Genomic DNA, 24959 nt, shown 5'->3' with positions numbered 1-24959 from the left:
TTGCAGGTTTGAACGGCTGCAATGCCCGCATCCTCCACCAGTTTTAAAGTTTGGGGGTTATAGCTCCACGGGACCATGTGCAAAGCCGTTTAAATTTAAACAAAAAGGTGTTTAATTTTTCTTCAGGCAAAAACACAAAGAAATGCTTACAGCAACAAAACAAAATGCAACACAAAAGTCTGCTTGTCTTCAGCACAAAACAGCATAACCAAAAGTATAAGAAAATACACAGTTCATCGATGAGACTTTAGCACCGTCCCAGTCTGGCTATTTGGCAGCTTCCAGCCAACGTGCAGCACTCCAAACAGGTGTCTCTCTCCACTCCTACTCACCCACACACCATCATACCTGATGCTGCTTCCTGTTTTAAGTGCTGCTTCCTGTGGCTCTTAACCCTGTGGGGACTGGAGTCCCTGTAGTTAGGAGTGGAGGCCCTTTTCTCACCCGAATATCACTTCGCAACCAGGTCAGGAGTACAGGTCAGGAGTACAAAGACAAGTGTGTCTTGCCTACAGTCAAGCATGGTGATGGGAGTGTCATGGTCTGGGGCTGCATGAGTGCTGCTGGCACTGGGGAGCTACAGTTCGAGGGAACCATGAATGCCAACATGTACTGTGACATATTGGAGCAGAGCATCATCTCCTCCCTTTGGAGACTGGGCCGCAGGGCAGTATTCCTATTGAGCCTCTGTGGGGCATCCTCAAACGGAAGGTGGAGGAGCGCAAGTTCTCTAACATCAACCAGCTCCATGATGTCATCATGGAGGAGTGGAAAAGGACTCCAGTGGCAACCTGTGAAGCTCTGGTGAACTCCATACCCAGTTAAGGCAGTGCTGGAAAATAATGGTGACCACACAAAATATTGACACTTTGGACCCAATTTGGTCATTTTCACTTAGGGGTGTACTCACTTTTGTTGCCAGTGGTTTAAACATTAATGGCTGCGTATTGAATTATTTTGAGAGGACCGCAAATTTACACTGTTATACAAGCTGTACACTCACTACTTGTAGCAAAGTGTCATTTCTTCAGTGTTCTCACATGTAAAGATATAATAAAATATTTACAAAAATGTGAGGGGTGTACTCACTTATGTGAGATACTGTATATTGGAGAAATTTCCTTGCCCACATGACTGGGAGAGTTGGGGCAGCTAACCAAGTCGGTAGAAGACAGAGAGCTAAGGCAACTAGTGAGTCCAGGGGACTGAAGAAGGATTTGCAAGTCTCTGGAAAAGTGAAAGAGCCCAGAGATCTAGGAGAAACCTATCTAGAGGCCAGGAGTGGGCACATGTAGCGAGGTGCTGAAACAAAAGGCTAAGTGAGAAAAAGAGAGCCAAGGAACTGGGTTTGAAGTAACCTGGCAAGACTAGTGGTGCTGCTAAAGCATAGCCAGGTGGCTCGCATTTTTTGGTTGATGGTTTGCTTTGTGAAACTGAAACCCCTGCATGAGAAACCTTATGTGAATTTTCCCTTTTGTTTTTTAATAAACGTGGGCCAGAAAGCCTTAAATACAGTTCAGACGGGCACAGCTCATTGAAAACGCATCTACTACACTGAACTTAATCACACCAATATCACAATATATATTGTATATATAGTATATACTTAATTTATTCATATAAATATCATAATTCCCTCTGGTGCTTTACTGCACAAAGCATTATAGTACATAATAAAATAACTAGACCAAATGACATAAACTAGTAAATACAGTCATTTAGCATAATGTAGCAATATTGAGAAACCCCAGGAGAATCCTGTCTGTATGAGCTTATATAATACATTTATCTTTTTTTTTTTTTTTACGCATCACACATTTTTCTGTACATCATTGGTTTTTTACCATGCTAGTAAAAAGCTGCCTATATGGATTTGTTGCTTTGACTGGGAAATCAAATACTTCCCAAGACACTGTGTATACTGCACATTTTTAGCAGAATTACATTCTCTTCTATAATCACCTACAGCTGTGGACTACAATCTCATAGAACTAATATATTTTCAAATACGAAAGCCAGACTTTTTTTTATATAAACAGAGAAAAGGACTTCTGAAAAATAGTGTAGACACAGCAAACAGTTTATGTTTTTATTACTGCAGCAACTGTCTTTGCACCCAGACCTGCCTGGAATACATGAACATAGTGCCACCTACTGTACATCAGAAGAGTAAAATGGATATGACTTCAATACAGAGCTAGGTACAATCAGTTCATTGGGTTTAATAAAATAGCCATTTTTAGCATATAGCTTATGTACATAAATTCTAGTTAATACAAAAAAGGGTGTGCCCATGCCCACTTGTCCCTTTGCTTTATGCTATTTGAAAGGAAAAGGCATCTTCTGTTGCATCATGAGTTGAGCATGTTTGTGGTCCAGACCTGCACAATTAAGAGAACTACAGAGCTACAGAGGGGTACCACAGCCTGGATCAAATTTTTTAATTAATCCACGTGGCTACGAAAGTCTTTGGGTCTTATTTTACTGAAGTAGTTCTTTTTCTAACATAATAAAGTTTTAAGCTTTGTGGTCTGGTTAGATGCCAGTAGTCCCTAAAGAAGATGAACTCTCAAGGTCATTAACAATTAGAGAATAATAGCATAGAAGGAAGAATAAAGAATAAATAATACTGCCACCAATAATAGGTTTTAAGCAAGGGTCTAGAAGAGATAAAATAACCCTGCTTGCAGATGCTGCATTGCTTTTCTTGGGAGATTGCCAGCATACCTTATTTTCCTTAATGCAACTAATAGCACTCTTTGGGGAGTTCTCAGACTTCAACATAAATTGAAATACATCTGTTTTACTCCCACTAGATCTTTTAACAGTAAATGTACTTGCTGAAGCTTCTCAAATTAAAGTTGTCAACACTTTAAAATATTTAGGGGTTATCTTCAAAGACCCACTGATGTACCTAAACCTTGAATTGTCCCCAGTATTAGATACATTTAAACTTAAGTGCAATTATGAGAAGGTCTAATCTCTTTAAAATGATATGGGCACCTCAGTTGCTATACATACTACATACAGTACTTTACTTGTGATGATTACTCAAAAATGATACAAGAAAATTGACTGCCTCTGTAGAGACTTAATTTGGAGAAGGAAGCACACACATATTAAGCTTTCTACCCTACACTTGCCTAAGGATGCAGGAGGTCTGGCTGTCCCACACACCAAAATACATTTTATAGCATTGCAAATTCAGCAAATGTCAGGTTGGGAAAGAGGATTTGACCAATCCTATACAGGGTCTATTATTGTCTTGCTTTACTGAAACCCCCTTGAATTGTTACTAAACCCAGGACCTTGCATTCACTATATCTGGTCTCCCACAGAACATGGAAATGCAATTATTTTAGTAAATATAAACTGTTAAATACCTTTTCTCATCAGCAGTATATAACAGCTTGTAGGAGGAGTTTTTGATTTGCCCTGTGCTGATCACATGCACCCTCCCAGGAAAAAAAAAAACTCTCTAGCAATACACACTAAAGTGAGCATGTGCAGAGTGCCCCCAAGGCTCTGTACTGTCAGGAGATGGATTGGGGACATAAAAAAAAAAAAAAAGGGGATCAGAGAAGACAGGATCAAACAGCCTTTTTACTCTTACACAATGCGCAGGATTAACCCCAGTGAGTATACCAAGCATGCTTTACTGCAATGTTTCTCAACTCCAATCCTCAAGTATCCCCATCAGGTTGTGTTTTCAGGATTTTCCTCAGATGAAATGGCTGTGGTAATTACTAAGGCAGTAAAACTGATCAAATCACCTGTGGAAAATAATGGAGAGCCTGAAAACATGACCTGTTGGGGGTACTCGAGGACTGGAGTTGGGAAACATTCCTTTACTGCATATACATACTGATTTTACTGTGGTGGGTTTAGTAACACTTTCATTTCCCAACTGGAAACTGAAATCTTTGCTCTTCACCGTGGGTATCTGACACTCCTTTTGCTTAATAAAATATGGGAAGTGAAAGATACATTGTGCATTACGGGATTCACACAATACATTTCTCTCTGGTCCAATTTGGTTTAAGAGGAAACTCATACATTGAGGGGATTTCAATTGTGGTACAAGAAGGGTATTAATTATGTGCATCAAATGTATGTGGGCTTTGTTGTTAAAACATACTTAGAATGAAAAAGAGAAAATCGCACTTAATAAAGTCCAAATTAATAATATATAGTATTCCAAATGCTTGACCAACTGGAGATATGTTCAATGTTCACCCAGTGACTAAATCACAAAAAGTGTACCATCGCTTTGTGGAAAACATGCTTACCAAATTGTAAGCCAAATAAGCAGATGGCTATAACCCCAGCCCGGGCTAGTGGTTTTGCAAGATTGAATGTATGAGTTTCGAACCTCTCAGCATGGGTTGGTCTTGATTCCACAAATCATTTTTTTGTGTTGACCAAAAAAAAACAGAAAAATAACATAGCTTAATATTGTCAAAAAAAAAAATAATTAAAAAAAATAAATTATATATATATATATATATATAAAACTGTATGCACAATAGATGCAATTGCACTCACACTGTGAACAACCAAGGATTTCACAAACAGAGAACCACCCAGTGGATAAAGCAGGATTATGTGTACCATCACCACATAGAGGGCCTCCTTACCAGATGCCAAACCAAACAAGGCAGATGTCTCTTTATGAAAAAAAAAAAAAACCTCAGCTGGACCCAGACAAACAACTATCACCATGTGTTCATCTCTCTTACTTAGAATGTTAAGATGAGTACAGTCTTCAGAGACCAAGATTCTTTCAATACTTACAACTTTGGCAGGCTTTGGCAGTCCAGCCTCACACCCACAAATTATTTCTTCAGCAGAATCTAATGCTGCTATTGCTAGCACACACAAGCCCCAAGAAGGGACTTATATCTCAATTATATGGGATTCTCCATAACAAAATATGCATGCGGACCAAAATTCTGTCTCAAAAAAGTTGGGAGGAGAACTTAGGAACCCTATTGGAAGAACTATGTGAAAAGGCATTTACTACACTTATCTTAGTGCCACTATCTCCTAAAAAAGACTTACACAACTGTGTAAGTCTTTTTGTAGGAAATAGTGGCACTAATATAAGGACCTATCACACCCCTACTAAATTATTTCAGTGGCTGCGTATGGACACCTCTAACTTCCCTAGATGTGACAGGGAACAAGCAAATTTCATACATATGTTTTGGAGGTGCCTTAAATTGCATCGATACCCGAGAGATGTAGTGTCCTTTATCTCTACAGTATATAACATAACTACACCACTTGACCCTAAAGTGTGTTTACTGATTATGTTTAATGAGGATTCTATACTCAGTGAAGCCCAAACCCCTGTCATCAGGTTGTTATACATAGCTCACAAAATAATAGCCCAAAAACGGATATCTCCTCACCCCCAATGATCGTTAAATAGAAACATTGGGTCAATAATATCATTTCCTGTGAAAAAACTAGTGTTCCAGCACATAAACTGCCCCAAAAGTTTGAAAAGCTATAGAATCCCTGGTTAGCAATGTCAGAACTGTCCTATTTTGCATAGATACCCCAAATAATTTTCTCATCTCTGCCTTAATTGTGTCTTAGTCATACTGTGATTTAAATCAGCTGCAGCTTTTCCTTCCCAAAACAGATGCATTGTGCATGTAAATGAATCATAACCCCAGTGTCATTTTATCCGTATCTTACCTCCTTTAGCTGTAAAAAGCAGGTTTCTGTGTCTGTGATGTCACTCCTTCTCCAGGCTGAATTTCAAAGTTCTCTGACTTCCTGTTTCCTTCATTTACCAGTCCTGATACTACATGTCCCATCATGCCTTGAGCCTCTGTAGTTTCAGGAAGGGCTCAGGCTCTGGGAGGGTGTGATTTGGGAGGCTGGCCTTGGGAGGTTTGGACTCTTCCTGTAGGTGTGACTAGGCGAATGCTAATTAGGAAGTATTCAATCCCATCCACCATCAGAGCTCTGAAGGAAGTTGCATCATTTACACAGTCTGAAAGAACAGAGGAATGTGTTCTAGGCTAGAGATGCTGCAGGAAGTGGCTGGAAGGCACTTAGTCTACATCCGGACTGTCACATGGTACAAAGCCACAACTAAATGCAGAATATCAGGAGATCTGCAGACAACAGATCAACATGATACAGAGGTATGATCTATGCTGGGACTGATCATTTCATTCAGTTCTAGTGAAAAGAAAGTTTGAGTTCAGATTTAAGCTGGTGTACAGCATCAAGTTGAAAGGTAATAAACTATTTCAGGTAAAGAGTAAATAAGAGATGATAGAATCTTTGCTAATAATATTTTTTATTTTTTTAATTGATTTCTTGAGCATGTACAGGAGCAAATGTAGCTGTATGGTTCATACTTTTACACGGGCAGGCTGTATGCATTGATTGATGATATTATGTGCTGTGAACAAATGGTCTCCGGTGGACGGGCTGCGCCGATGGATGCCGACTCTTCCTACCGTTGGAGCGCATGTAGACAACCAGGAGGATGAGATCACTTCCGGAATAGAGAACCAATAGGCAACGCGTTTGCGGAGCTACGCTCCTTCCTCAGGCCTAAGTTGGGGGTTCATACTGTGTTGGGCTCAGCGCTCACCTTCCTATGCTTTGACTTTGAATGAGCTGTCAATGAATTTCAGAAGTGTCCATGTTTATTGAAGGCCTGCCCCTCCCCACATAGCAGCTCAATTTCTGGGAGTTACGCTAACACAACCCATGCCCCCACCGTTTACTGAGCATGGCTATCAGGAGTGCTCTAAGTTCTCCTATTCCCCTCAAGCGGGTTTAGCTGGATCAACACATGTTGGGCATGTTGTCATGTATCTCTTTGCCACCTGGGGGACATGGGCAAGAAATAAAATGTTTAGTGAGACTTCTTCTTTAATAGTGCTTCCCTAAAAGTGTATGTACAGCCAAAATTATTTTTCATTTTTGGATAGAGTAGGGAAAGGGTAGCATATCTGCCTTTTTTTTTCTGTGTCCCTGCTAGTTGATTTGCCCCATCTATCTGTTCTGGTTATTTTTGTCACGACTCGAGGACTAAAAATGATGGAAAATGTCAAAATCTGAGTAGACCAGAACAGGAAGTAAGTAGAAATCTTCCAGTGAGGACACTTGTTCTGGTAACAACTATCTAAGTAAGGAATTCTCTTAATACCCATTTTTTGTATGGGATAGAAGGTGAATGGAAATCTCCCCAATCTACTTCTCTACTCTATCCAAAAATTGCCTTTAGATTCATTTTAACTATTAATTGTTTAATTGCTTAGAATTACAAAATGTTTTCTTTTCCCCATCAAATCTGTGTACATTTATATACTGTAGCCATACTGTACATTCTGAGTTTTGATACAGATTGTATTTACTTTTGTTTCCTCAGATTTTGAAAAATACAAGTTTACTGACAGCGAACTTATAAATACCACATTTGGCAATATGAAGGTTGGATGTCAGATCACCTTTGATGATGATTACAGTGCCTATTGGATCTACTTTGTGAATTTCCTGGGCACCTTAGCTGTTCTTCCAGGCAATATTGTATCAGCTCTTCTAATGGACAAGATTGGCAGGTTAACAATGCTGGGTATGTTGACAACAAAGACTTTGCTGCTGCTAGGGAGGCACTTTTACATACCCCACGCTTCAAGGATCGCAGCTTTTGGATCTTGCTTTGTCCCAGTATATACAACAACCCACGAAACCAATTCATTCTCTTGTTTGTCTTGCTTGCTGTATATCCTTACGATTAGGCAATTTGTGCACATCAAGATTATATTGAAAAAGGGGGTGGTGGCGCTCCCTGGTTTGCATATAAGTGGCCAGTTAGTGGTGTATACCTAACACAAATGTACTATAGTGCAAGCTATTATTAACTATAGTGATCAATGTGCTCCAAGTGCGTAAACAATGCTTATTACTATTAATCACTTAAACAAGGTGATCCACTATACAACAAGTGAACACTTAAACAATCCCCACTCAGATAACGTGATTACACTAGTAAGGTTAATACAATGTGTATATCTATAAAAGTGGATAATGGATTAATAGAGCTCCATATATATAACAAAGTGATTGGCACGCATAAAGTGGTTTAAGTGTTTGCAGCAGCCTTAGTGGGTACATAAGAAAAATAATAAGGAATTTACAATTTACAAAAAAGGAAACAGTGTTGATACACATATATACAGCTAATAGTGCATGTGATGTACTAGGTCTTTGCTCAGGGTGAGTAACACAAAAATGGTGACTGTAAGTGGTTTCAGGAAATCCGCTTGTGACTTTGTGCTCCCCCTCCAGGATCCCCACTCACCAGATCCCCTCACCCCCGCAGGGTAATATGCTTGTAGTTAGAACCACTACGGTTGCTCCACCATCCTAGTTGTCCAGGAGCCTGAGGTATCCCTCCTTCCTCCAGGTGTTTTCTGATGTGATCTGTGGTGAACTCCTGAATCATGTAGTAGTCCAAAGTAGGGACATAGAGGCTCTTATAGGGTGTATGAAGATCTTTTTAAACCTGCCAGTTGACCTTGGGGAAATTTTTTCAGCCACAAGAGCACAGCGTCCTGATATCCAGCTTTCTCAGAGCGGATCTGAGAAAGCTGGATATCAGGACGCTGTGCTAGTGGCCTAGCGAAACTAAGGGAAAAGGAGCTTTCACAGGCTAGGGACTCTCACCGCCCCCGTATGACAGCACTTTGAAGCCTAATCAACCAATCACTAAGCTCCAGCATTGTCACACAGAAAGAAAGGTGGTGGGTTACATTCTCTCCATACATGAAAGTACTAAGCATGTCCATTTGTTTCCCTAGCAAATAGAAAAGCAGAGGAGTTAAAAAAAAAAAAAAAAAAAAGTTACTTAAATAAAGTTGAAGAGGCTACTTGGATGAGCAGTGAAACATCTTCAACATTATATGTGAATAATTGTAACTAACTGCTACTAGGTATACTGTGACCTGGACCATTACAGACATATCTACCTATAGTTTTTGCTGTATAACTCTTTCTAGCCTGCTGCCAATGTCCATCTTCATATAAAGTGTATGTATAGCCTAAACTGTTTTTTTTTGTTTTGGATAGAGTAATAAAGTGTTACAACCACTATTAAATTATTTTTTGCAGACCCTGTCCATATGAGGAGCTTTCCTTTCAATTCCTGTCTTGCTACAGGCAATGAGATGCAATCTCCCCAAAGTGAAGCAAAGTCCCACCTCATGCAGTTGTCCCCTTCTGCTCTCATGACAACTCTAAAAAAAAAAAATGTGATTTTAGAGTTGTCGTGAGAGCAGAAGGGGACAACTGCATGAGGTGGGACTTTGCTTCACTTTGGGGAGATTGCATCTCATTGCCTGTAGCGTCCCCAAGACAGGAATTGAAAGGAAAGCTCCTCATATGGACAGGGTCTGCAAAAAATAATTCGATAGGGGTTGTAACACTTTATAACTCTATCCAAAACTGAAAAAAAAACTGTTTAGGCTATACTTACACTGCAAAAAATAGCCTATGGTTATAATCAACTAAGGATATATTTTAGAAGCAGAAACAACCCCCAGATTCCAGACATGTCTGGTTACTTCACTGGAGACATCTCAGTTTTATATGAAGATAGACATAAGCAGCAGGCTAGAAAGAGTTATACAACAAAAACTATAGGTAGATATGTCTGTAATGGTTCTCATTTATCCAGTTCACAGTATACCTAGTAGCAGTTAGATAAAAATTTTCACATATAATGTTGAAGATGTTTAAATCACTCATCCAAGTAGTGTATTATATCTGAAAAGTATGGTGTGCATTTGTATTCAGCCCACTTTACTCTGATACCCCTAACTAAAATCTAGAGGAACCAATTGTCTTCAGAAGTCACCTAATTGGTAAATAAAGTCCACCTGTGTGTAATTTAATCTCAGTATAAATACAGCTGTTCTGAGAAGCCCTCAGGGGTTTGTTAGAGAACCTTAGTGAACAAACAGTATCGTGAAGGCCAAGGAACACACCAGACAGGTCAAGGATAACATTGTGGAGAAGTTTAAAGCAGGGTTAAGTTATAAAAAAATATTCCAAGCTTTGAACATCTCACGGACCACTGTTAAGTCCATTATCCGAAAATGGAAAGCGTATGGCACAACTGCAAACCTACCAAGACATGGCCATCCACCTAAACTGACAGGCCGGACAAGGAGAGCATTAATCAGAGAAGCAGCCAAGATGCCCATGGTACCTCTGGAGGAGCTGCAGAGATCCACAGCTCAGGTAGGAGAATCTGTCCACAGGACAACTATTAGTTGTGCACTCCACAAATCTGGCCTTTATGGAAGAGTGGCAAGAAGAAAGCCATTGTTAAAAGAAAGCCATAAGAATTCCCGTTTGCAGTTTGCGAGAAGCCATGTTGGGGACACAGCAAACATGTGGAAGAAGATGCTCTGGTCAGGTGAGACCAAAATTAAACTTTTTGGCCTAAAAGCAAAACGATATGTGTGGCCGAAAACTAACACCGCGCATCATCCTGATCACACCATCCTCACTGTGAAACATGGTGGTGGCAGCATCATGTTGTGGGGATGCTTCTCTTCAGCAGGGACAGGGAAGCTGGTCAGAGTTGATGGGAAAATGGATGGAGCCAAATACAGGGCAATCTTAGAAGAAAACCTGTTAGTGTCTGCAAAAGACTAGAGACTGGAGTGGAGGTTCACCTTCCAGCAGGACAACGACCCTAAACATACAGCCAGAGCTACAATGGAATGGTTTAGATCAAAGCATATTCATGCGTTTGGCCCAGTCAAAGTCCAGACCTAAATGCAATTGGGAATCTGTGGCAAGACTTGAAAATTGTTTTTCACAGACGCTCTCCACCCAATCTAACAGAGCTTGAGCTATTTTGCAAAGAAGAATGGGCAAAAATGTCACTCTCTAGATGTGTAAAGCTGATGGAGACATCCCCAAAAAGACTTGCAGCTGTAATTGCAGCCAAAGGTGGTTCTACAAAGTATTGACTCGGGGGGCTGAATACAAATGTACGCCACACTTTTCACATATTTATTTGCAAAAAATGTTGAAAACCATTTATCATTCTACAACTTCACAATTATGTGCCACTTTGTGTTGGTCTATCACATAAAATCTCAATAAAATACACATACGTTTTTGGATGTAACATGACAAAATGTGGAACATTTCAAGGCGGATGAACACTTTTTCAAGGCACTGTATATATTAGTGAATCAAGTCTGTTGACCTTAAGGGCCCTTTCACACTGGGAGTTTTTCCAAGCGCTTTGCGTTAAAAAAAGTGCCTGAAAAGCTCAAGAAAAATGCTACCCTTTAAAATCAATGAATGTTTTCACACTGGGGCAATGCACTTCCATTGCGGTGAAAAAAATCCTGCTTGCAGCATCTTTGGAGCATGTTTGGGGCACGAAAAAAACTGCACCAAAAATGCTCCACCCCATTGAAATGAATGGGAACCATATAAAAAAACGCCATGGAAACTCCTCGAAAATGCCCCTGCTAAGCGTTTTTTGGTGCAGTTTTTGAGTTACATGTCCTTTGTGAGTTGTAGGCCAGAGGTAGGAATTGAGTATTCTCAACACATCTGAAAACTGAAAATGAAAAAGTATGAGACGTGACAAAAAAAAAAAAAAAAAACTCTGTTAATGCAATGTGTTTATTGCTGTGTATTGTACAGGCGGTTCTATGGTACTTTCTGGCATCAGCTGTTTCCTCCTATGGTTTGGTACCAGTGAGTCTATGATGGTGGGAATGCTGTGCGTATATAATGGTCTTACTATTTCGGCTTGGAACTCCCTAGATGTAGTCACTGTGGAACTGTATCCAACAGATAAACGGTAAGCATCACACAGAACAAGGCTATATGGGCACTAAAGGAAAAGCTTTACTATTTATTGATCTGAATCTAGTTCAGGAGAAATTACACGAATCAATATTGATAAAGGTTTTACTTCACTAAGGCTGTTTTTCCATCTCCTAAGACTCCTTCATTCAATTTTAGAAACAGCTGGTGTTTTGTTATGAGTGATTGGTTCTACAACCCTGATAGATTTTTTAATTATCGGGAAGCATAATTGGCATCAGGCTCTCAAAACGGGCCAAAAAAAATAAACTGTGACAATCTATCAAACTAGTTGACTCCATCGTCTGGCGCAGCTGCAGAGCTATAGAATTTAAAAAAAAAAAAAAAAAAAAACGCTTTATATGAAAGGGTATAGGATAGAAAATAGAAGGATGAACATTTTAATAAAAAGTGTATTTGTTAAAAGTGACACTAAACTCTGATTTAAAAAAAAAATTATATTCAAATATGTATTCCTAACACAAAAAGTACCCTCTATTGCTCTTAGCCTCCTCCAAATCTCCTTTTTTATTGCTGCTGTGATGCGAATTCCTGTTAGTAGATGGCTACGTTCCTTTCACCATGGTCCCACTTCATTTAGGAATGTAGCAACCCTCTCTTGTTTTCTCTCGAGATGGTCTAGGAACTGTGGACTGTGGTCTATGGGATTTGTAGTGTGCATAGAACATAGAACATGACTACAACTAATGTGCACTGCTCACTTTGTGCAAATGCAAATGAGGGAGAAGAGGAGGGGTTCAGGAGCATTACAAGGAGGCAGAAAAACACAGTAAGAAACAATTTCACGAAAAGTAGATTACAGGGCCATTTAACAGTCGGTGCAGTTGGTGTGCATGAATTTTTTTTGGAGAATTAGGATATTATTTAGTGTCGCTTTAAAAATTACAAGAATAATGGGAGAGAGATTTATGAGACTACAGCTCCTGATAGCTGTACTTTGTTGTCTTGTATTCTAAATATTGGTGCTACACTCCCTCTGCTGGATTCTCTATAGAAATACAGTGTGTAAAGAATGCCTTAAAGTTTTTTTCCCCTTTTGCAGCCACATTTGAGAGAAGCCCACTATATATTTTTTTTTATTTGTTCCTATTCACATAGCATACTTAAAAAAAAGAAAAGAAAATATTTCCTACCTTCTAGAAGTTCCCCAGGAGAAGGCCTTGTGGCTGTCTGTAAGCATTTCTGAAGGATTTTAAAGTCAGTCTGCCCCAATAGAAAGGCTAAGGACAGGGAGAGTCTCGTTTCATTAATGTGCAATGCAAGAGGCCCAGCTTCTAAAATGTTAACCCTCTGTTAGGACAGATGGTGTTCAAACCTAGTTTACATCTGATAATGAGTTGTTTTGCCAAAACAGCACAGACAAGGTTAACCACTTCAGCCCCAGAAGATTTTACCCCCTTCTTGACCAGAGCACTTTTTGCGATTCAGCACTGCGTCCATTTAACTGACAGTTGTGCAGTCCTGCAACGTTACACCAAAACAAAATTGACGTCCTTTTTTTTCCCACAAATAGAGCTTTCTTTTGGTTGTATTTGATCACCTCTGCAGTTTTTATTTTTTGCTCTATAAACAAAAAAAGAGCGACAATTTTGAAAAAAAAGCAATATTTTTTACTTTTTGCTATAATAAATATGCCCAAAAAATATATAAAAAAACACATTTTTTCCTCGGTTTAAGCCAATATGTATTCTTCTACATATTTTTGGTAATAAAACCCACAATAAGCGTATATTGGTTGGTTTGTTATAGCGTCTACAAAATAGGGGATTGTCAGGGCTGGCTCAGCCCTTCCTTCTCTGAGCTGGCCGCTCAGCTGTCGGTTAATTGCCAGCTCTCATCTCTCTCCACAGTTAACTAGCTGTTGTGGATCTGCTCGTCAGTCCCGCCTTCTTAAAGATCTCCATCTCCAGATCTCTTCATTCCTGCCTTCGCTTTGGTCACATCACAAGAAACCATCTCCTGCGTTCCTGTTTAAAGACTGGCTTTGCTGACATCCCTTCTGGCTCCTTATCCTGCTTGCTGTTCCTCTACTTGGATCCCTAACTTCTGGCCTGGCTGATTACCCAATATGGTTACTGAACTCTGGCTTGGCTGATTACCCGATCTGGTTACTGAACTCTGGCTTGGCTGATTACCCGATCCGGTTACTGGACTCTAATTATGTTTTGAGTACGCTTACTCTATTTACCTTTTTATTTTTATTAATAAACAAGTGTGATTTTACTGTACTTCTGTCTCGGTCTGGTTCATGATTTCTGACAGTAGGCGAAGGCCATGAATTCAGAAGATACAGTCAATCCACTTGTTGGTAATATTTTTTCCAGATTGGATGAGCAAGATCACAGCATGGATCAGTTTGCCATAATGTTACAAACGCTCCTGAGTCTCACAGCTCACCTGGAATCCCCCACTGTGGCTGCTCCGGTACAACCCGAGTTGCAGGCCGTACCTGCTGCTGCACCAGTCTCTGTGCAGGCACCCACCTTGAGTATTACCACTATAAGAGGTATGTCTCGTTCCGCCCCGCTTCCCCAGTGATTTGGGGGCGATCCAGTTCAATGCAGAGGGTTTCTCAACCAAGTTGAGATATACTTTGAGGTGCTGCCCCAGGCGTTTCCCATGGACAGAAGCAAAGTAGGGTTAGTGATGTCTTTGCTTTCTGAGAGAGCCTTGGCCTGGGCTAACCCTCTATGGGAGATGCAAAAACCTGTTGTCTTGAGTTACCCTGAGTTTGTGGCCTCCTTTAAAAGAGTATTTGACATTCCCGCACACTCCGCTTCTGCTGCCAAGTGCCTCATGTCCATCAAACAGAGTACGAGAACTGTTGCCGACTACGCCATTGAGTTCTGTACTCTGGCAGCAGAGGTTGCTTGGAACAATGAGGCCCTCCTGGCTGATTTTTCTCATGGTCTCTCGGATTCCATCAAGGATGAGATAGCAGCCCGAGATATACCCACTGAGCTGGAGAGCTTGATCTCGTTTGCCATCCTCATTGACTCCAGACTCAGAGAAAGACTTTCTTTTAAGGAGCGCTTGTGGAAGCCTCCTGTACGTTTGCCTCTGAACTTTGCAGTCCCAACCGTGCCTCCCTCACCTCCCATGCCTCCTGGTACCGAGTCGGTCAGTGAATATGAACCCATGCACTTATGCTTCACGCGTCTTTCTGCAGATGAGAGAGCCTTTAGGAGGAGGGAGAGATTGTGCCTTTATTGTGGCCAACTATTATCGGCAGTTTATTCGTAACTTCTCGTCTCTGGTCAAGCCCCTGACCGATATGACCTGAAAGAACGGTAACCCACAGAGTTGGTCTCCGGAGTCCATTAAGGCCTTTGAAAGTCTCAAGGCTGCCTTTGTTTCTGCTCCTGTGTTGGCACATCCTGATCCTACGTTACCTTTTATCCTTGAGGTTGATGCTTCTGAGACTGATGTTGGCGCCCATCTGTCTCAACGTCCTACCTCTGAGAGGGCTATGCATCCTTGTGGCTACTTTTCCAAGAAATTGTCACCTGCCGAGTGCAATTACGAGATTGATGACAGAGAGCTGTTGGCAATCATTTTATCCCTGAAAGACCTCCTCGAAGGTACCACTGTGCCGGTTCTCATTCTTACTGACCATAAGAATCTCACATTCTTATCTGAGGCTAAACGCCTCTCTCCCAGAAGGACGCGATGGGCTCTTTTCTTGTCAAGTTTCAATTACATTGTCTCATTCTTACCCGGTACTAAGAATGAAAGGGCTGACGTCTTGTCACCACAATTTTCCTCCACTTCCAAGTTGGAGTCGGTTCCGGTTCCTATGATTCCTCCTGATCGTATTCTGGCTACAGTTCGCACCAGTCTTACTTCTCCTTTGGGTGACAAAATACTTGCTGCTCAGGTCTATGCTCCTCCTAGGAAACCTTGTGACCGCTGCTTTGTCCCAGAGAGTCTCCATACTGCTGTGCTCCAGACTTACCATTCTCCCAAGGCAGCTGGCCACCCTGGTAAGAATCAACTCGTTTGGGCCATTTCCCAACAATTCTGGTGGCCTAGTCTACGTGCTGATGTAACTGCCTTCGTAGCTGCCTGTTCTGTGTGTGCTCAGAGTAAGACTCCACGACACCTTCCAGTGGGCCTCCTACAACCCATACGCAATGGAGAGAGGCCCTGGACCCACCTGTCAATGGATTTCATTGGCAACACAGTTATCCTTATGGTGGTTGACTGGTTCTCTAAGATGTGTCATTGTATTCCACTTAAGAAGTTGCCCACTTCTAAGAACTGGCTTTGATTTTTGCTTGGGAGATCTTTCGCTTACATGGGTTACCCAAGGTGATTGTTTCGGACAGGGGTAGTCAGTTTGTGTCCCGGTTCTGGCGAGCCTTTTGTGCACAGCTGGGAACTCAGCTTGCTTTCTCTGTGTATCACCCGCAGTCTAATGGGGCCGCAAAACGATCCAATTAGACCTTGGAGCAATTCCTACATTGCTATATTTCTGACCATCACAACAACTGGTCAGACCTATTACCATGGGCAGAGTTTGCTCACAACAGTGCCTTGAATTCTGCTTTCCGATTGTCTCAGTTTATGGCGAATTATGGTTTCCAACCTTCCATGTTGCCTGACTCATTTGTTCCGCAGACTATTCCTGTGCTAGAGGAGCATCTCTGTGGTCTTCGTTCCACTTGGGCACAAGTCCAGGAGGCTTTGCATCATGCTAATGATAGGTACAGGCTCCATGCTGACCGCAGACGCCTGCCTGCACCTTCCTACCATTTTGGGGACAGGGTTTGGCTGTCATCTTGCAACCTCCGACTTTGTGTTCCCTCACTGAAGTTCGCACCTCGGTTTATTGGGCCTTTCCATATCCTTCGCAGGATTAACCCAGTGGCTTACGCGTTGGACCTTCCTCCTAGTATCTCAAATGTGTTTCAAGTCTACTTATTGAAACCGTTGGTCTGCAACCGCTTTACCACCTCGGTACCACGTCCTCACCCTATACAGGTTGAGAACAATGAGGAGTATGAGATACAATCCATTATTGACTCCTGTAGGTTCTGTGGGCGCATACAGTACCTGGTGCATTGGAAGGGGTACAGTCCGGAGGAACGCTCCTGGGTCTCATTCTCGGACGTACACGCTCCTGCCCTCCTCCGTGATTTCCATAGATGTTTTCCCCTAAAGTCTGGTGGTCCTCCGGGGGGAGGGGTCATTGAGGAGGGGGGTACTGTCAGGGCTGGCTCAGCCCTTCCTTCTCTGAGCTGGCCGCTCAGCTGTCGGCTAATTGCCAGCTCTCATCTCTCTCCATAGTTAACCAGCTGTTGTGGATCTGCTTGTCAGTCCCGCCTACTTAAAGATCTCCAGCTCACTTCATTCCTGCCTTCGCCTTGGTCACATCACAAGAAACCATCTCCTGTGTTCCTGTTTAAAGACTGGCTTTGCTGACATCCCTTCTGGCTCCTTATCCTGCTTGCTGTTCCTCTACTTGGATCCCTGACTTCTGGCCTGGCTGATTACCCAATCTGGTTACTGAACTCTTGCTTAGCTGATTACCCGATCCGGTTACTGGACTCTGGCTATGCTTTGACTATGCTTACTCTATTTACCTTTTAATTTTAATTAATAAACAAGTGTGATTTTACTATACTTCTGTCTCGGTCTGGTTCATGGTTTCTGACAGGGATAGATTTATGGCATTTTTATTATTAATTTTTTTATTAGTAATGGTGGTGATCTGCTTTTATCGTGACTGCGACATTATGACGGACATATCGGACACCTTTGACACTATTTTGGGACCATTGTCATTTATACAGCGATCAGTGCTATAAAAATGCACTGATTACTGTATAAATGTCACTGGCAGGGAAGGGGTTAAACACTAGGGGGCGATCAAGGGGTTAAGTGTGTCCTAGGGAGTGATTCTAACTGTGGGGGGGATAGGCTACCACTCACATGACAGCGATCACTGCTCCCTATGACAGTCCGCGGGACCCGAGGGCTTGGTCACGATGTACGCGGCGGACACGCACGTCCACTAGCCCTGCCAATTAAAGGGGACATACAGGTAGGCCCATTTGCCCACTGCTGCCATTGTGCCGACGTATATCAGTGTGCAGCGGTTGGCAAGTGGTTAAAGTGTTACTAAACCCAGGACCCTGCATTCCCTATAACTGGTCTCCCACAGTACACAGAACATGGACATGCAATTATTTTAGTTAGTATAAACTGCTAAATACATTTTCTCATCAGCAGTATATAGCAGTCTTGTGACGTCTATCAATGTCCGGCCAAACACTGGTTAAAGAGGAACTGCAGTCTGCTCACATAATTTGTAATAAAAACATCTTTGCCATTCTGAAGCTTCCCTCCAACCACTTTGGATATTATTTTATATATACTGTGATTCTGTACTTGCCAAATATGCTGCAGAAATCTCCCTCCACTGAGTCTGGTTGCATCCATTTTAACTGTGGGCAGCTAACGCTGCTGCCTGTTCACTTCCTTTATTTACACAGATACACAGAAGCACACCTCCAGCTCTGCAGCTCTCATTGGCCCTCTTATGACTCATCCCCCCTCCCTTCCTGGCAAACTTTCACAAGAGTGAGAGAGAGCTGTGCATGATGTCATAAGCCTAGGCTTATTACCAGACAAGAAACAGGAAGTGGGCTGTATAAGGTATTTACTGGCAGAAAAAAAATGTTTTACTATCCAAAGTTAAAACAACAAGGGCAGAGAATTTAATAGTTGGAAAGATGAAACAATGACTGAAGTTTCACTTTAAGGCTTGCAGGAGCAGTTTTCATTCTCCTCTGATTGTCCTATGAGGCTGCATGACCCTGGACAGTGCTTATTGACCCTCTGCTGATCACATGGACACTCCCAAAAAAAAAAAAGAAAAACGTTCTAGCCACACACCAAACTGAGCATGTGTAGAGTTCCTCCATGGCTCTGTACTATCAGCAGATGGGTTAGGGACAGTAAAAGAAAGGGAGGATCAGAGAACACAGGATCAAACAACCTTTTTACACAATGTAGAGGATTAACCCCTTTGATCCCACAGAGGGAATAACAAGTATGCTTTACTGCATATACAGACTAATTTTACTGTTGTGGGTTTAGTAACACTTTAATTATAGCAAACGGCTCCCGGCTTTATGCTATTTAAATGGGAACATGTATCCCATTGCATTTTATCCCAATTTGGCTGCAAAAGTGGAAGTACACTTTAAGGTTAAGTGATACCATTCCTTAGCATAAAAGGATGCTGCCAGAGGAGAACATTTCTGGAACATTTTCAAAATGCTGGCAGATTTCAAACCCACACTAATCCATCCAAGTTCACTCAATTTGACTTAATTCCCAAACTGCGGGCTATTAAAAAAATGTCCCTTGCATTGGAGCTGCCCCTCCCTAATGCTCCATTCATTAGCCAGAGCCCTTGAAATAAAATGGAGCATGAGACCTTCTCTCTCTGCTCCTGCCTTGTAGGCCAACCGCTAAGCGCCATTACATGAGGGGGGGCATTGGAGGTCATTAACCGTGTATAAGCTCAAACACAGGCCAGCACACAGTGTATACATGACTTTTAATTCAGGGCTAAAGTAAGCAGGGTAGTGGGGGAGAATAGAGAAAGTGAGAGGGGAAGGGGCTGTCCAGAGAATCTTTTACTGCAGTGGGAAATCAGAAAAACCTTTAGGTCTTTGTGTCCAGCAAAGGGATGTATAGTATCATACTTTAGTCATTTTATTGGCTGAGAACTGACATACACTATACTACCAAAAGTATTGTGTGACCTGCCTTTACAGGCACATGAACTTTATGGGATCCCAGTCTTAGCCCGTGATGTTCAATATTGAGTCGGCCCACCCTTTGCAGCTATAACAACTTCAACTCTTCTGGGAAGGCTGTCCACAAGGTTTAGGAGTGTCTCTATGGAAATGTTTTACCATACTTCCAGAAGCGCATTTGTGAGGTCAGGCACTAATGTAGACGAGAAGGCCTGGCCTCTGCTCTAATTCATCCCAAAGGTGTTCTAGATCTGGTTGAGGTCAGGATTCTGTGCAGGACAGTTAAGTTCCTTCACCCTAAACTCACTCATCCATGTCTTTATGGAAAAGGAAAGGGCAGTACGAATTGTGTCAAGAAACATATACAAAGGAATAATGTGACCTTACACTTGCTATGTATGTTTCCTTACAGATCCACAGGATTTGGCTTTTTGAATGCACTGTGCAAAGCAGCAGCTGTACTAGGAAACCTAATATTTGGCTCACTTGTTGGAATCACCAAAGCCATACCGATTCTCCTCGCCTCAACCGTGCTGGTCTGCGGTGGTCTGGTGGGACTTCGACTGCCGGACACAAGAAACCAGGTGTTGATGTAAACGGAAACAAAAGCCATATCCAATATTACTTTTTCTGATTTTTCTTCATAACAATCAACCTAAGAGATCCAAAATACTCAAAAAATCATTCAGAAGCCCAGACACATTCTGTTCCCAAGATGTAGATGTTTTTTGCTGTGCTATGTATGTAGAACAAACGCTGTCTGACATACCCTGTTGTTACTTACCATTTTCACAAGCTTTAAATTGTGTGTTTCTTTTTATTATTTCATCATGTACATTCTTGAATGACCTTTTAAAAATGATACAGTACGTATATCTTGACAGATTACAGGCACAGTAAACAAGTTATAAAAGTGGATAAGAACAGAACAAATGAGCATGGACAATGTAGCAAGCCCCCCACTCTCATCCAGTTGCCAAGAACTCTGCATGCTTCAGTTATAAATAGATCAGATTTGAGTAGTATTGACACTACTAGCTATACTACAGTGGCTACATGTCTAGGATCACAGAGGTAGATGGCACAGATGCACCTGCAGTAGGGGATCTAGATCTCCATCTTCAATTCATGTGCATGAGTAGACTTCCAATGAGCCATACAGTAGGCAGAGATCCTGACAAACCTCATCCAGCACAAGGAAATTACCTTGAATCCCTTGAAGAATAAGTGTCAAGAATGTCTTATGCCCTGTACACACGGTCGGATTTTCCGACGGAAAATGTGTGATAGGACCTTGTTGTCGGAAATTCCGACCGTGTGTAGGCTCCATCACACATTTTCCATCGGATTTTCCGACACACAAAGTTTGAGAGCTTGCTATAAAATTTTCCGACAACAAAATCCGTTGTCGGAAATTCCGATTGTGTGTACACAAATCCGACGGACAAAGTGCCACGCATGCTCAGAATAAATAAAGAGATGAAAGCTATTGGCCACTGCCCCGTTTATAGTCCCGACGTACGTGTTTTACGTCACCGCGTTTAGAACGGTCGGATTTACCGACAACTTTGTGTGACCGTGTGTATGCAAGACAAGTTTGAGCCAACATCCGTCGGAAAAAATCCTAGGATTTTGTTGTCGGAATGTCCGAACAAAGTCCGACCGTGTGTACGGGGCATAACACTCAAGAATAAAAAAAAAAAAAATGTCTTTAGCTCCAGGAGGGTCTTTCGCACCATAGAACTTTGACCGATCTGAGCTTTGCCCATGCGTGGCAAAGCACAAGTTGGCTTTATTTCCCCCTTCCTCAGTATTACATGCTCAACCCTCTTTTGCTCCCACACAGCTCTGTTCAGCTGCCAAGAGTGAGGAAATTCAGTTGATTTGCTCAAGTTGGAGCTTACATGGTGCCGAGGCCATTCTCCCCACCCCATGTAATGGCGCTGAGCAAAGAGTCCTACAGAAGAAGGGAAAGGTTCACCTTCAGAGAAGGTATGCTGGGTAGAGGGCATTAAAGTAAACTTGTCCCTTTACATAGGCAAAGCTCAGATCTGTTTAAAGAATACTTTTGGGGTGATCCCACATAACATACCTCAAAACCTTTGTTCATAGCACTCCTTCAGGCCTTTTTGAAGGTAGTTCTGCAACTGCAAGATTTGAAATTTTGTCTAATATCCCTATTACAAGTGTTTGTCAATGAGATTTTTTTGTGCTTTGGCAAATACTTGAAAATAGATTCATGCGTGCTAATTAGAAAGCTGAATATTCATTTTAATAAAGTTTAGGTTCTTTTCTTAAAACCAGTGTAATATTAATGCCATAAATACGACTCATTCATTATTTTTATAATGTTTTTGTCTGTTGAGGGTTGAGAGGTACCAGGCAAACAAGCAGAGGATCGCAAAGGTAAGTGTAGTGATGGAACCTATATGCCATTGGTGGCAATGAATGTCACAGTTCAGTTTTAAGGAGTCCTCTTAAACACATATCTAGATATACAATATTATAAAGTCACAATTGTAGAACACCACATGCCCTGCACTGTTTTTTTTTTTTTTTTTTTTTGTGACAGTGAAACTTGAAAGCCACAGGGACTCCAGGGAAATCCAGTCAGTACAAAATATTGCATACACATTAAAATTACCCAATAACACCCCTTCTACATATCAGGAAATAAACATATCATATTTCTTTTATACTATGACATTATTAGTTAAATGCTAAAAATCAAAGACATGAAACCAGGATCAGCTATGTTTAACAATTAACCGCTTCAGCCCCAGAAGATTTTACCCCCTTCCTGGCCAGAGCACTTTTTGCGATTCGGCACTGCGTCGCTTTAACTGACAATTGCGTGGGCGTGTGACGTTGCACCCAAACAAAATTGACATCCTTTTTTTCCCACAAATAGAGCTTTCTTTTGGTGGTATTTGATCACCTCTGCGATTTTTATTTTTTGCTCTATAAACAAAAAAAGAGCGACAATTTTGAAAAAAAACACAATATTTTTTACTTTTTGCTATAATAAATATCCCCCAAAAATATTTTTAAAAAAATTTTTTTCCTTTTAGTTTAGTTTAGGCCAATATGTGTTCTTCTACATATTTTTTGGTAAAAAAAATCGCAATAAGTGTATATTGATTGGTTTGCGCAAAAGTTATAGCATCTACAAGATAGGGGATAGTTTTGTGGCATTTTTATTATTAATTTTTTTTATTAGTAATGGCGGCGATCTGCGATTTTTATCCTGACTGCGACATTATGGCGGACACATCGGACACTTTTGACACTATTTTGGGACCATTGTCATTTATACAGCGATCAGTGATCAGTGCTATAAAAATGCACTGATTACTGTGTAAATGACACTGGCAGGGAAGGGGTTAAACACTAGGGAGCGATGAAGGGGTTAAGTGTGTCCTAGGGAGTGATTCTAACTGTGGGGGGATGGGCTTCCACTCACATGACAGCGATCACTGCTCCCGATGACAGGGAGTGGTGATCTCTGTCATGTCACAAGGCAGAACGGGGAAATGCCTTATTTACATAGGCATTTCCCCGTTCTGCACCTCCGTGACACGATCGCCGGGATCAAGTCCATGGATACTGCAAGCACAGTCACGCTGTACGGGGCGCGTGCGCCCAATAGCCCTGCCAATTAAAGGGAGCTTACAGGTACGCCCATTTGCCCACCGCTGCCATTGTGCCGACGTATATCGGCGTGCAGCGGTCGCCAAGTGGTTAATGTGTATCTAAACCCAAAACAATCATTGGATGAAATGGTTGCATTTTAATTTTTTGTCTTTTTTCCCCCACTATCCTCATGTGGTAATCCTAGGAATATCACACTTTCTGTCCCTCGGTGGATACCCTCACCGTACTGTATCTATGGATGGAGCTATGGCTGGGCAACTAATGTGTCTGCCTTTGCTTATCTCTATTGTATTGTGGCTGATGGGATTATTATAAAGTTAAGATAGATGGATAAAAGTTTTAGTCTGCACTTGCTGAAAATGTTTTTAGACTAAAAAAAAAAAACAAATTAAGTCACCACATCTAAGAACTGTTAAACTGCAATATATAAAATTTTTGTGCTTGGGTTTAGTTATGTTTTAAAGTTTAATCTGTGCTGAAGATAACTGTGTAATTATAATGCATATATGAGATTTGTACTGACCGAATATAATTTAAAGTTTTTAATATATGATTAAAGTGGTTGTAAATGCTGAAAGTTTTTTTTACCGTCATGCATGAAGGTACAAAAACCTTTGGTGTGCAGCATCCCCCCCAGGCCCCCCTTATACTTACCAAAGCCGTATTTCGATTTAGCGATGTGCATGAAAGCAGCTGCTCTCCCAGGTCTCTTCCTCCTCATTGGCTCCCGCTGCTGTCAACCACAGCCAATGCGGAGGCACTGGGGGATGGGGTCGAGCCACACTCTCGAAATCTTGTAGACCCAGAGAGGTGGCTTAGGGGCGAGCATGCACAAACGCCCCCTTAGGAATCAGCTTTCTATGGGGTATTTGGCAAGGGGGAGGGACCAGGAGCGCAGGGGACCTGAGAAGGATCGGAACTGCTCTGGGCAAAACCATTGCACAGAACAGGTAAGTATAACATATTTGTTATTTAAAAAAATAATTAAATAAAAGAGCCTTCAACATCACTTTAAAGTGGTTGTAAACCCACATGAAAAAGAAAAAAAAAGACCTGCAAGACAACGGCATAATGAGCTAGTATGCATAGCATATTAGCTCATTATGTAATACTCACCTGAGATCGAAGCCCTCGCTGCGGTGCCCGTACACAGCATCGGCCGGCGACATTTCTCCCCGGAGTTACTTCCGGGTACTGCGGCTCCAGCACTGTGATTGGCTGGAGCCGCGATGACGTCACTCTCACGCATGCACGCGTGAGCTGCCTGTAACGGCACGTACGTGCTGTTTGCTTCAGTGTGCATGTGCAGATGATGCTGGCACATGCAGATACAGGGGATATCTCCTAAACCGTGCAGGTTTAGGAGATATCCATGGTAGCTACAGGTAAGCCTTATTATAGGCTTACCTGCAGTCAAAAGTGGTCTGTAAGGGTTTACAACCACTTTAAGTGATTACTCATGAAAATTTTCATAAAAAATGTCAGGTGATATTCAGCTATCCTGCTCCACTGTTCAATCTGTCATGGTAGACGCATAGAGATTGCCATTGCTGACCACCTTCTAAAAAACCTACTGCTTGAAATGACATTGTGCTTCTAGAAGCAATATGTAGTCTGCTGACTTTTAACAATGCTGACAGC

General features: G+C 41.7%; 1 protein-coding gene across 1 annotated transcript in view; it reads left to right on the top strand.

The window, feature by feature from the left end:
- SV2C (synaptic vesicle glycoprotein 2C) overlaps positions 1-23710 on the top strand; it is a 278922-nt gene extending 255212 nt beyond the window's left edge. Inside the window, exons 11-13 of the mRNA XM_073624025.1 lie at positions 7403-7606; positions 11707-11866; positions 20077-23710. Of these exons, the coding sequence (XP_073480126.1) occupies positions 7403-7606; positions 11707-11866; positions 20077-20260 (548 nt within the window). The 3' untranslated portion in view covers positions 20261-23710. The remainder of the gene's footprint in view (positions 1-7402; positions 7607-11706; positions 11867-20076) is intronic.
- Positions 23711-24959: the final 1249 nt, after the last annotated feature.

The sequence above is a fragment of the Aquarana catesbeiana genome, linkage group LG01 (assembly GCF_042186555.1).
Source record: "Aquarana catesbeiana isolate 2022-GZ linkage group LG01, ASM4218655v1, whole genome shotgun sequence".
NCBI lineage: Eukaryota > Metazoa > Chordata > Amphibia > Anura > Ranidae > Aquarana > Aquarana catesbeiana.
Note: the sequence above shows the minus strand (reverse complement) of the source record. Positions and strands in the feature narration are given on the sequence as shown.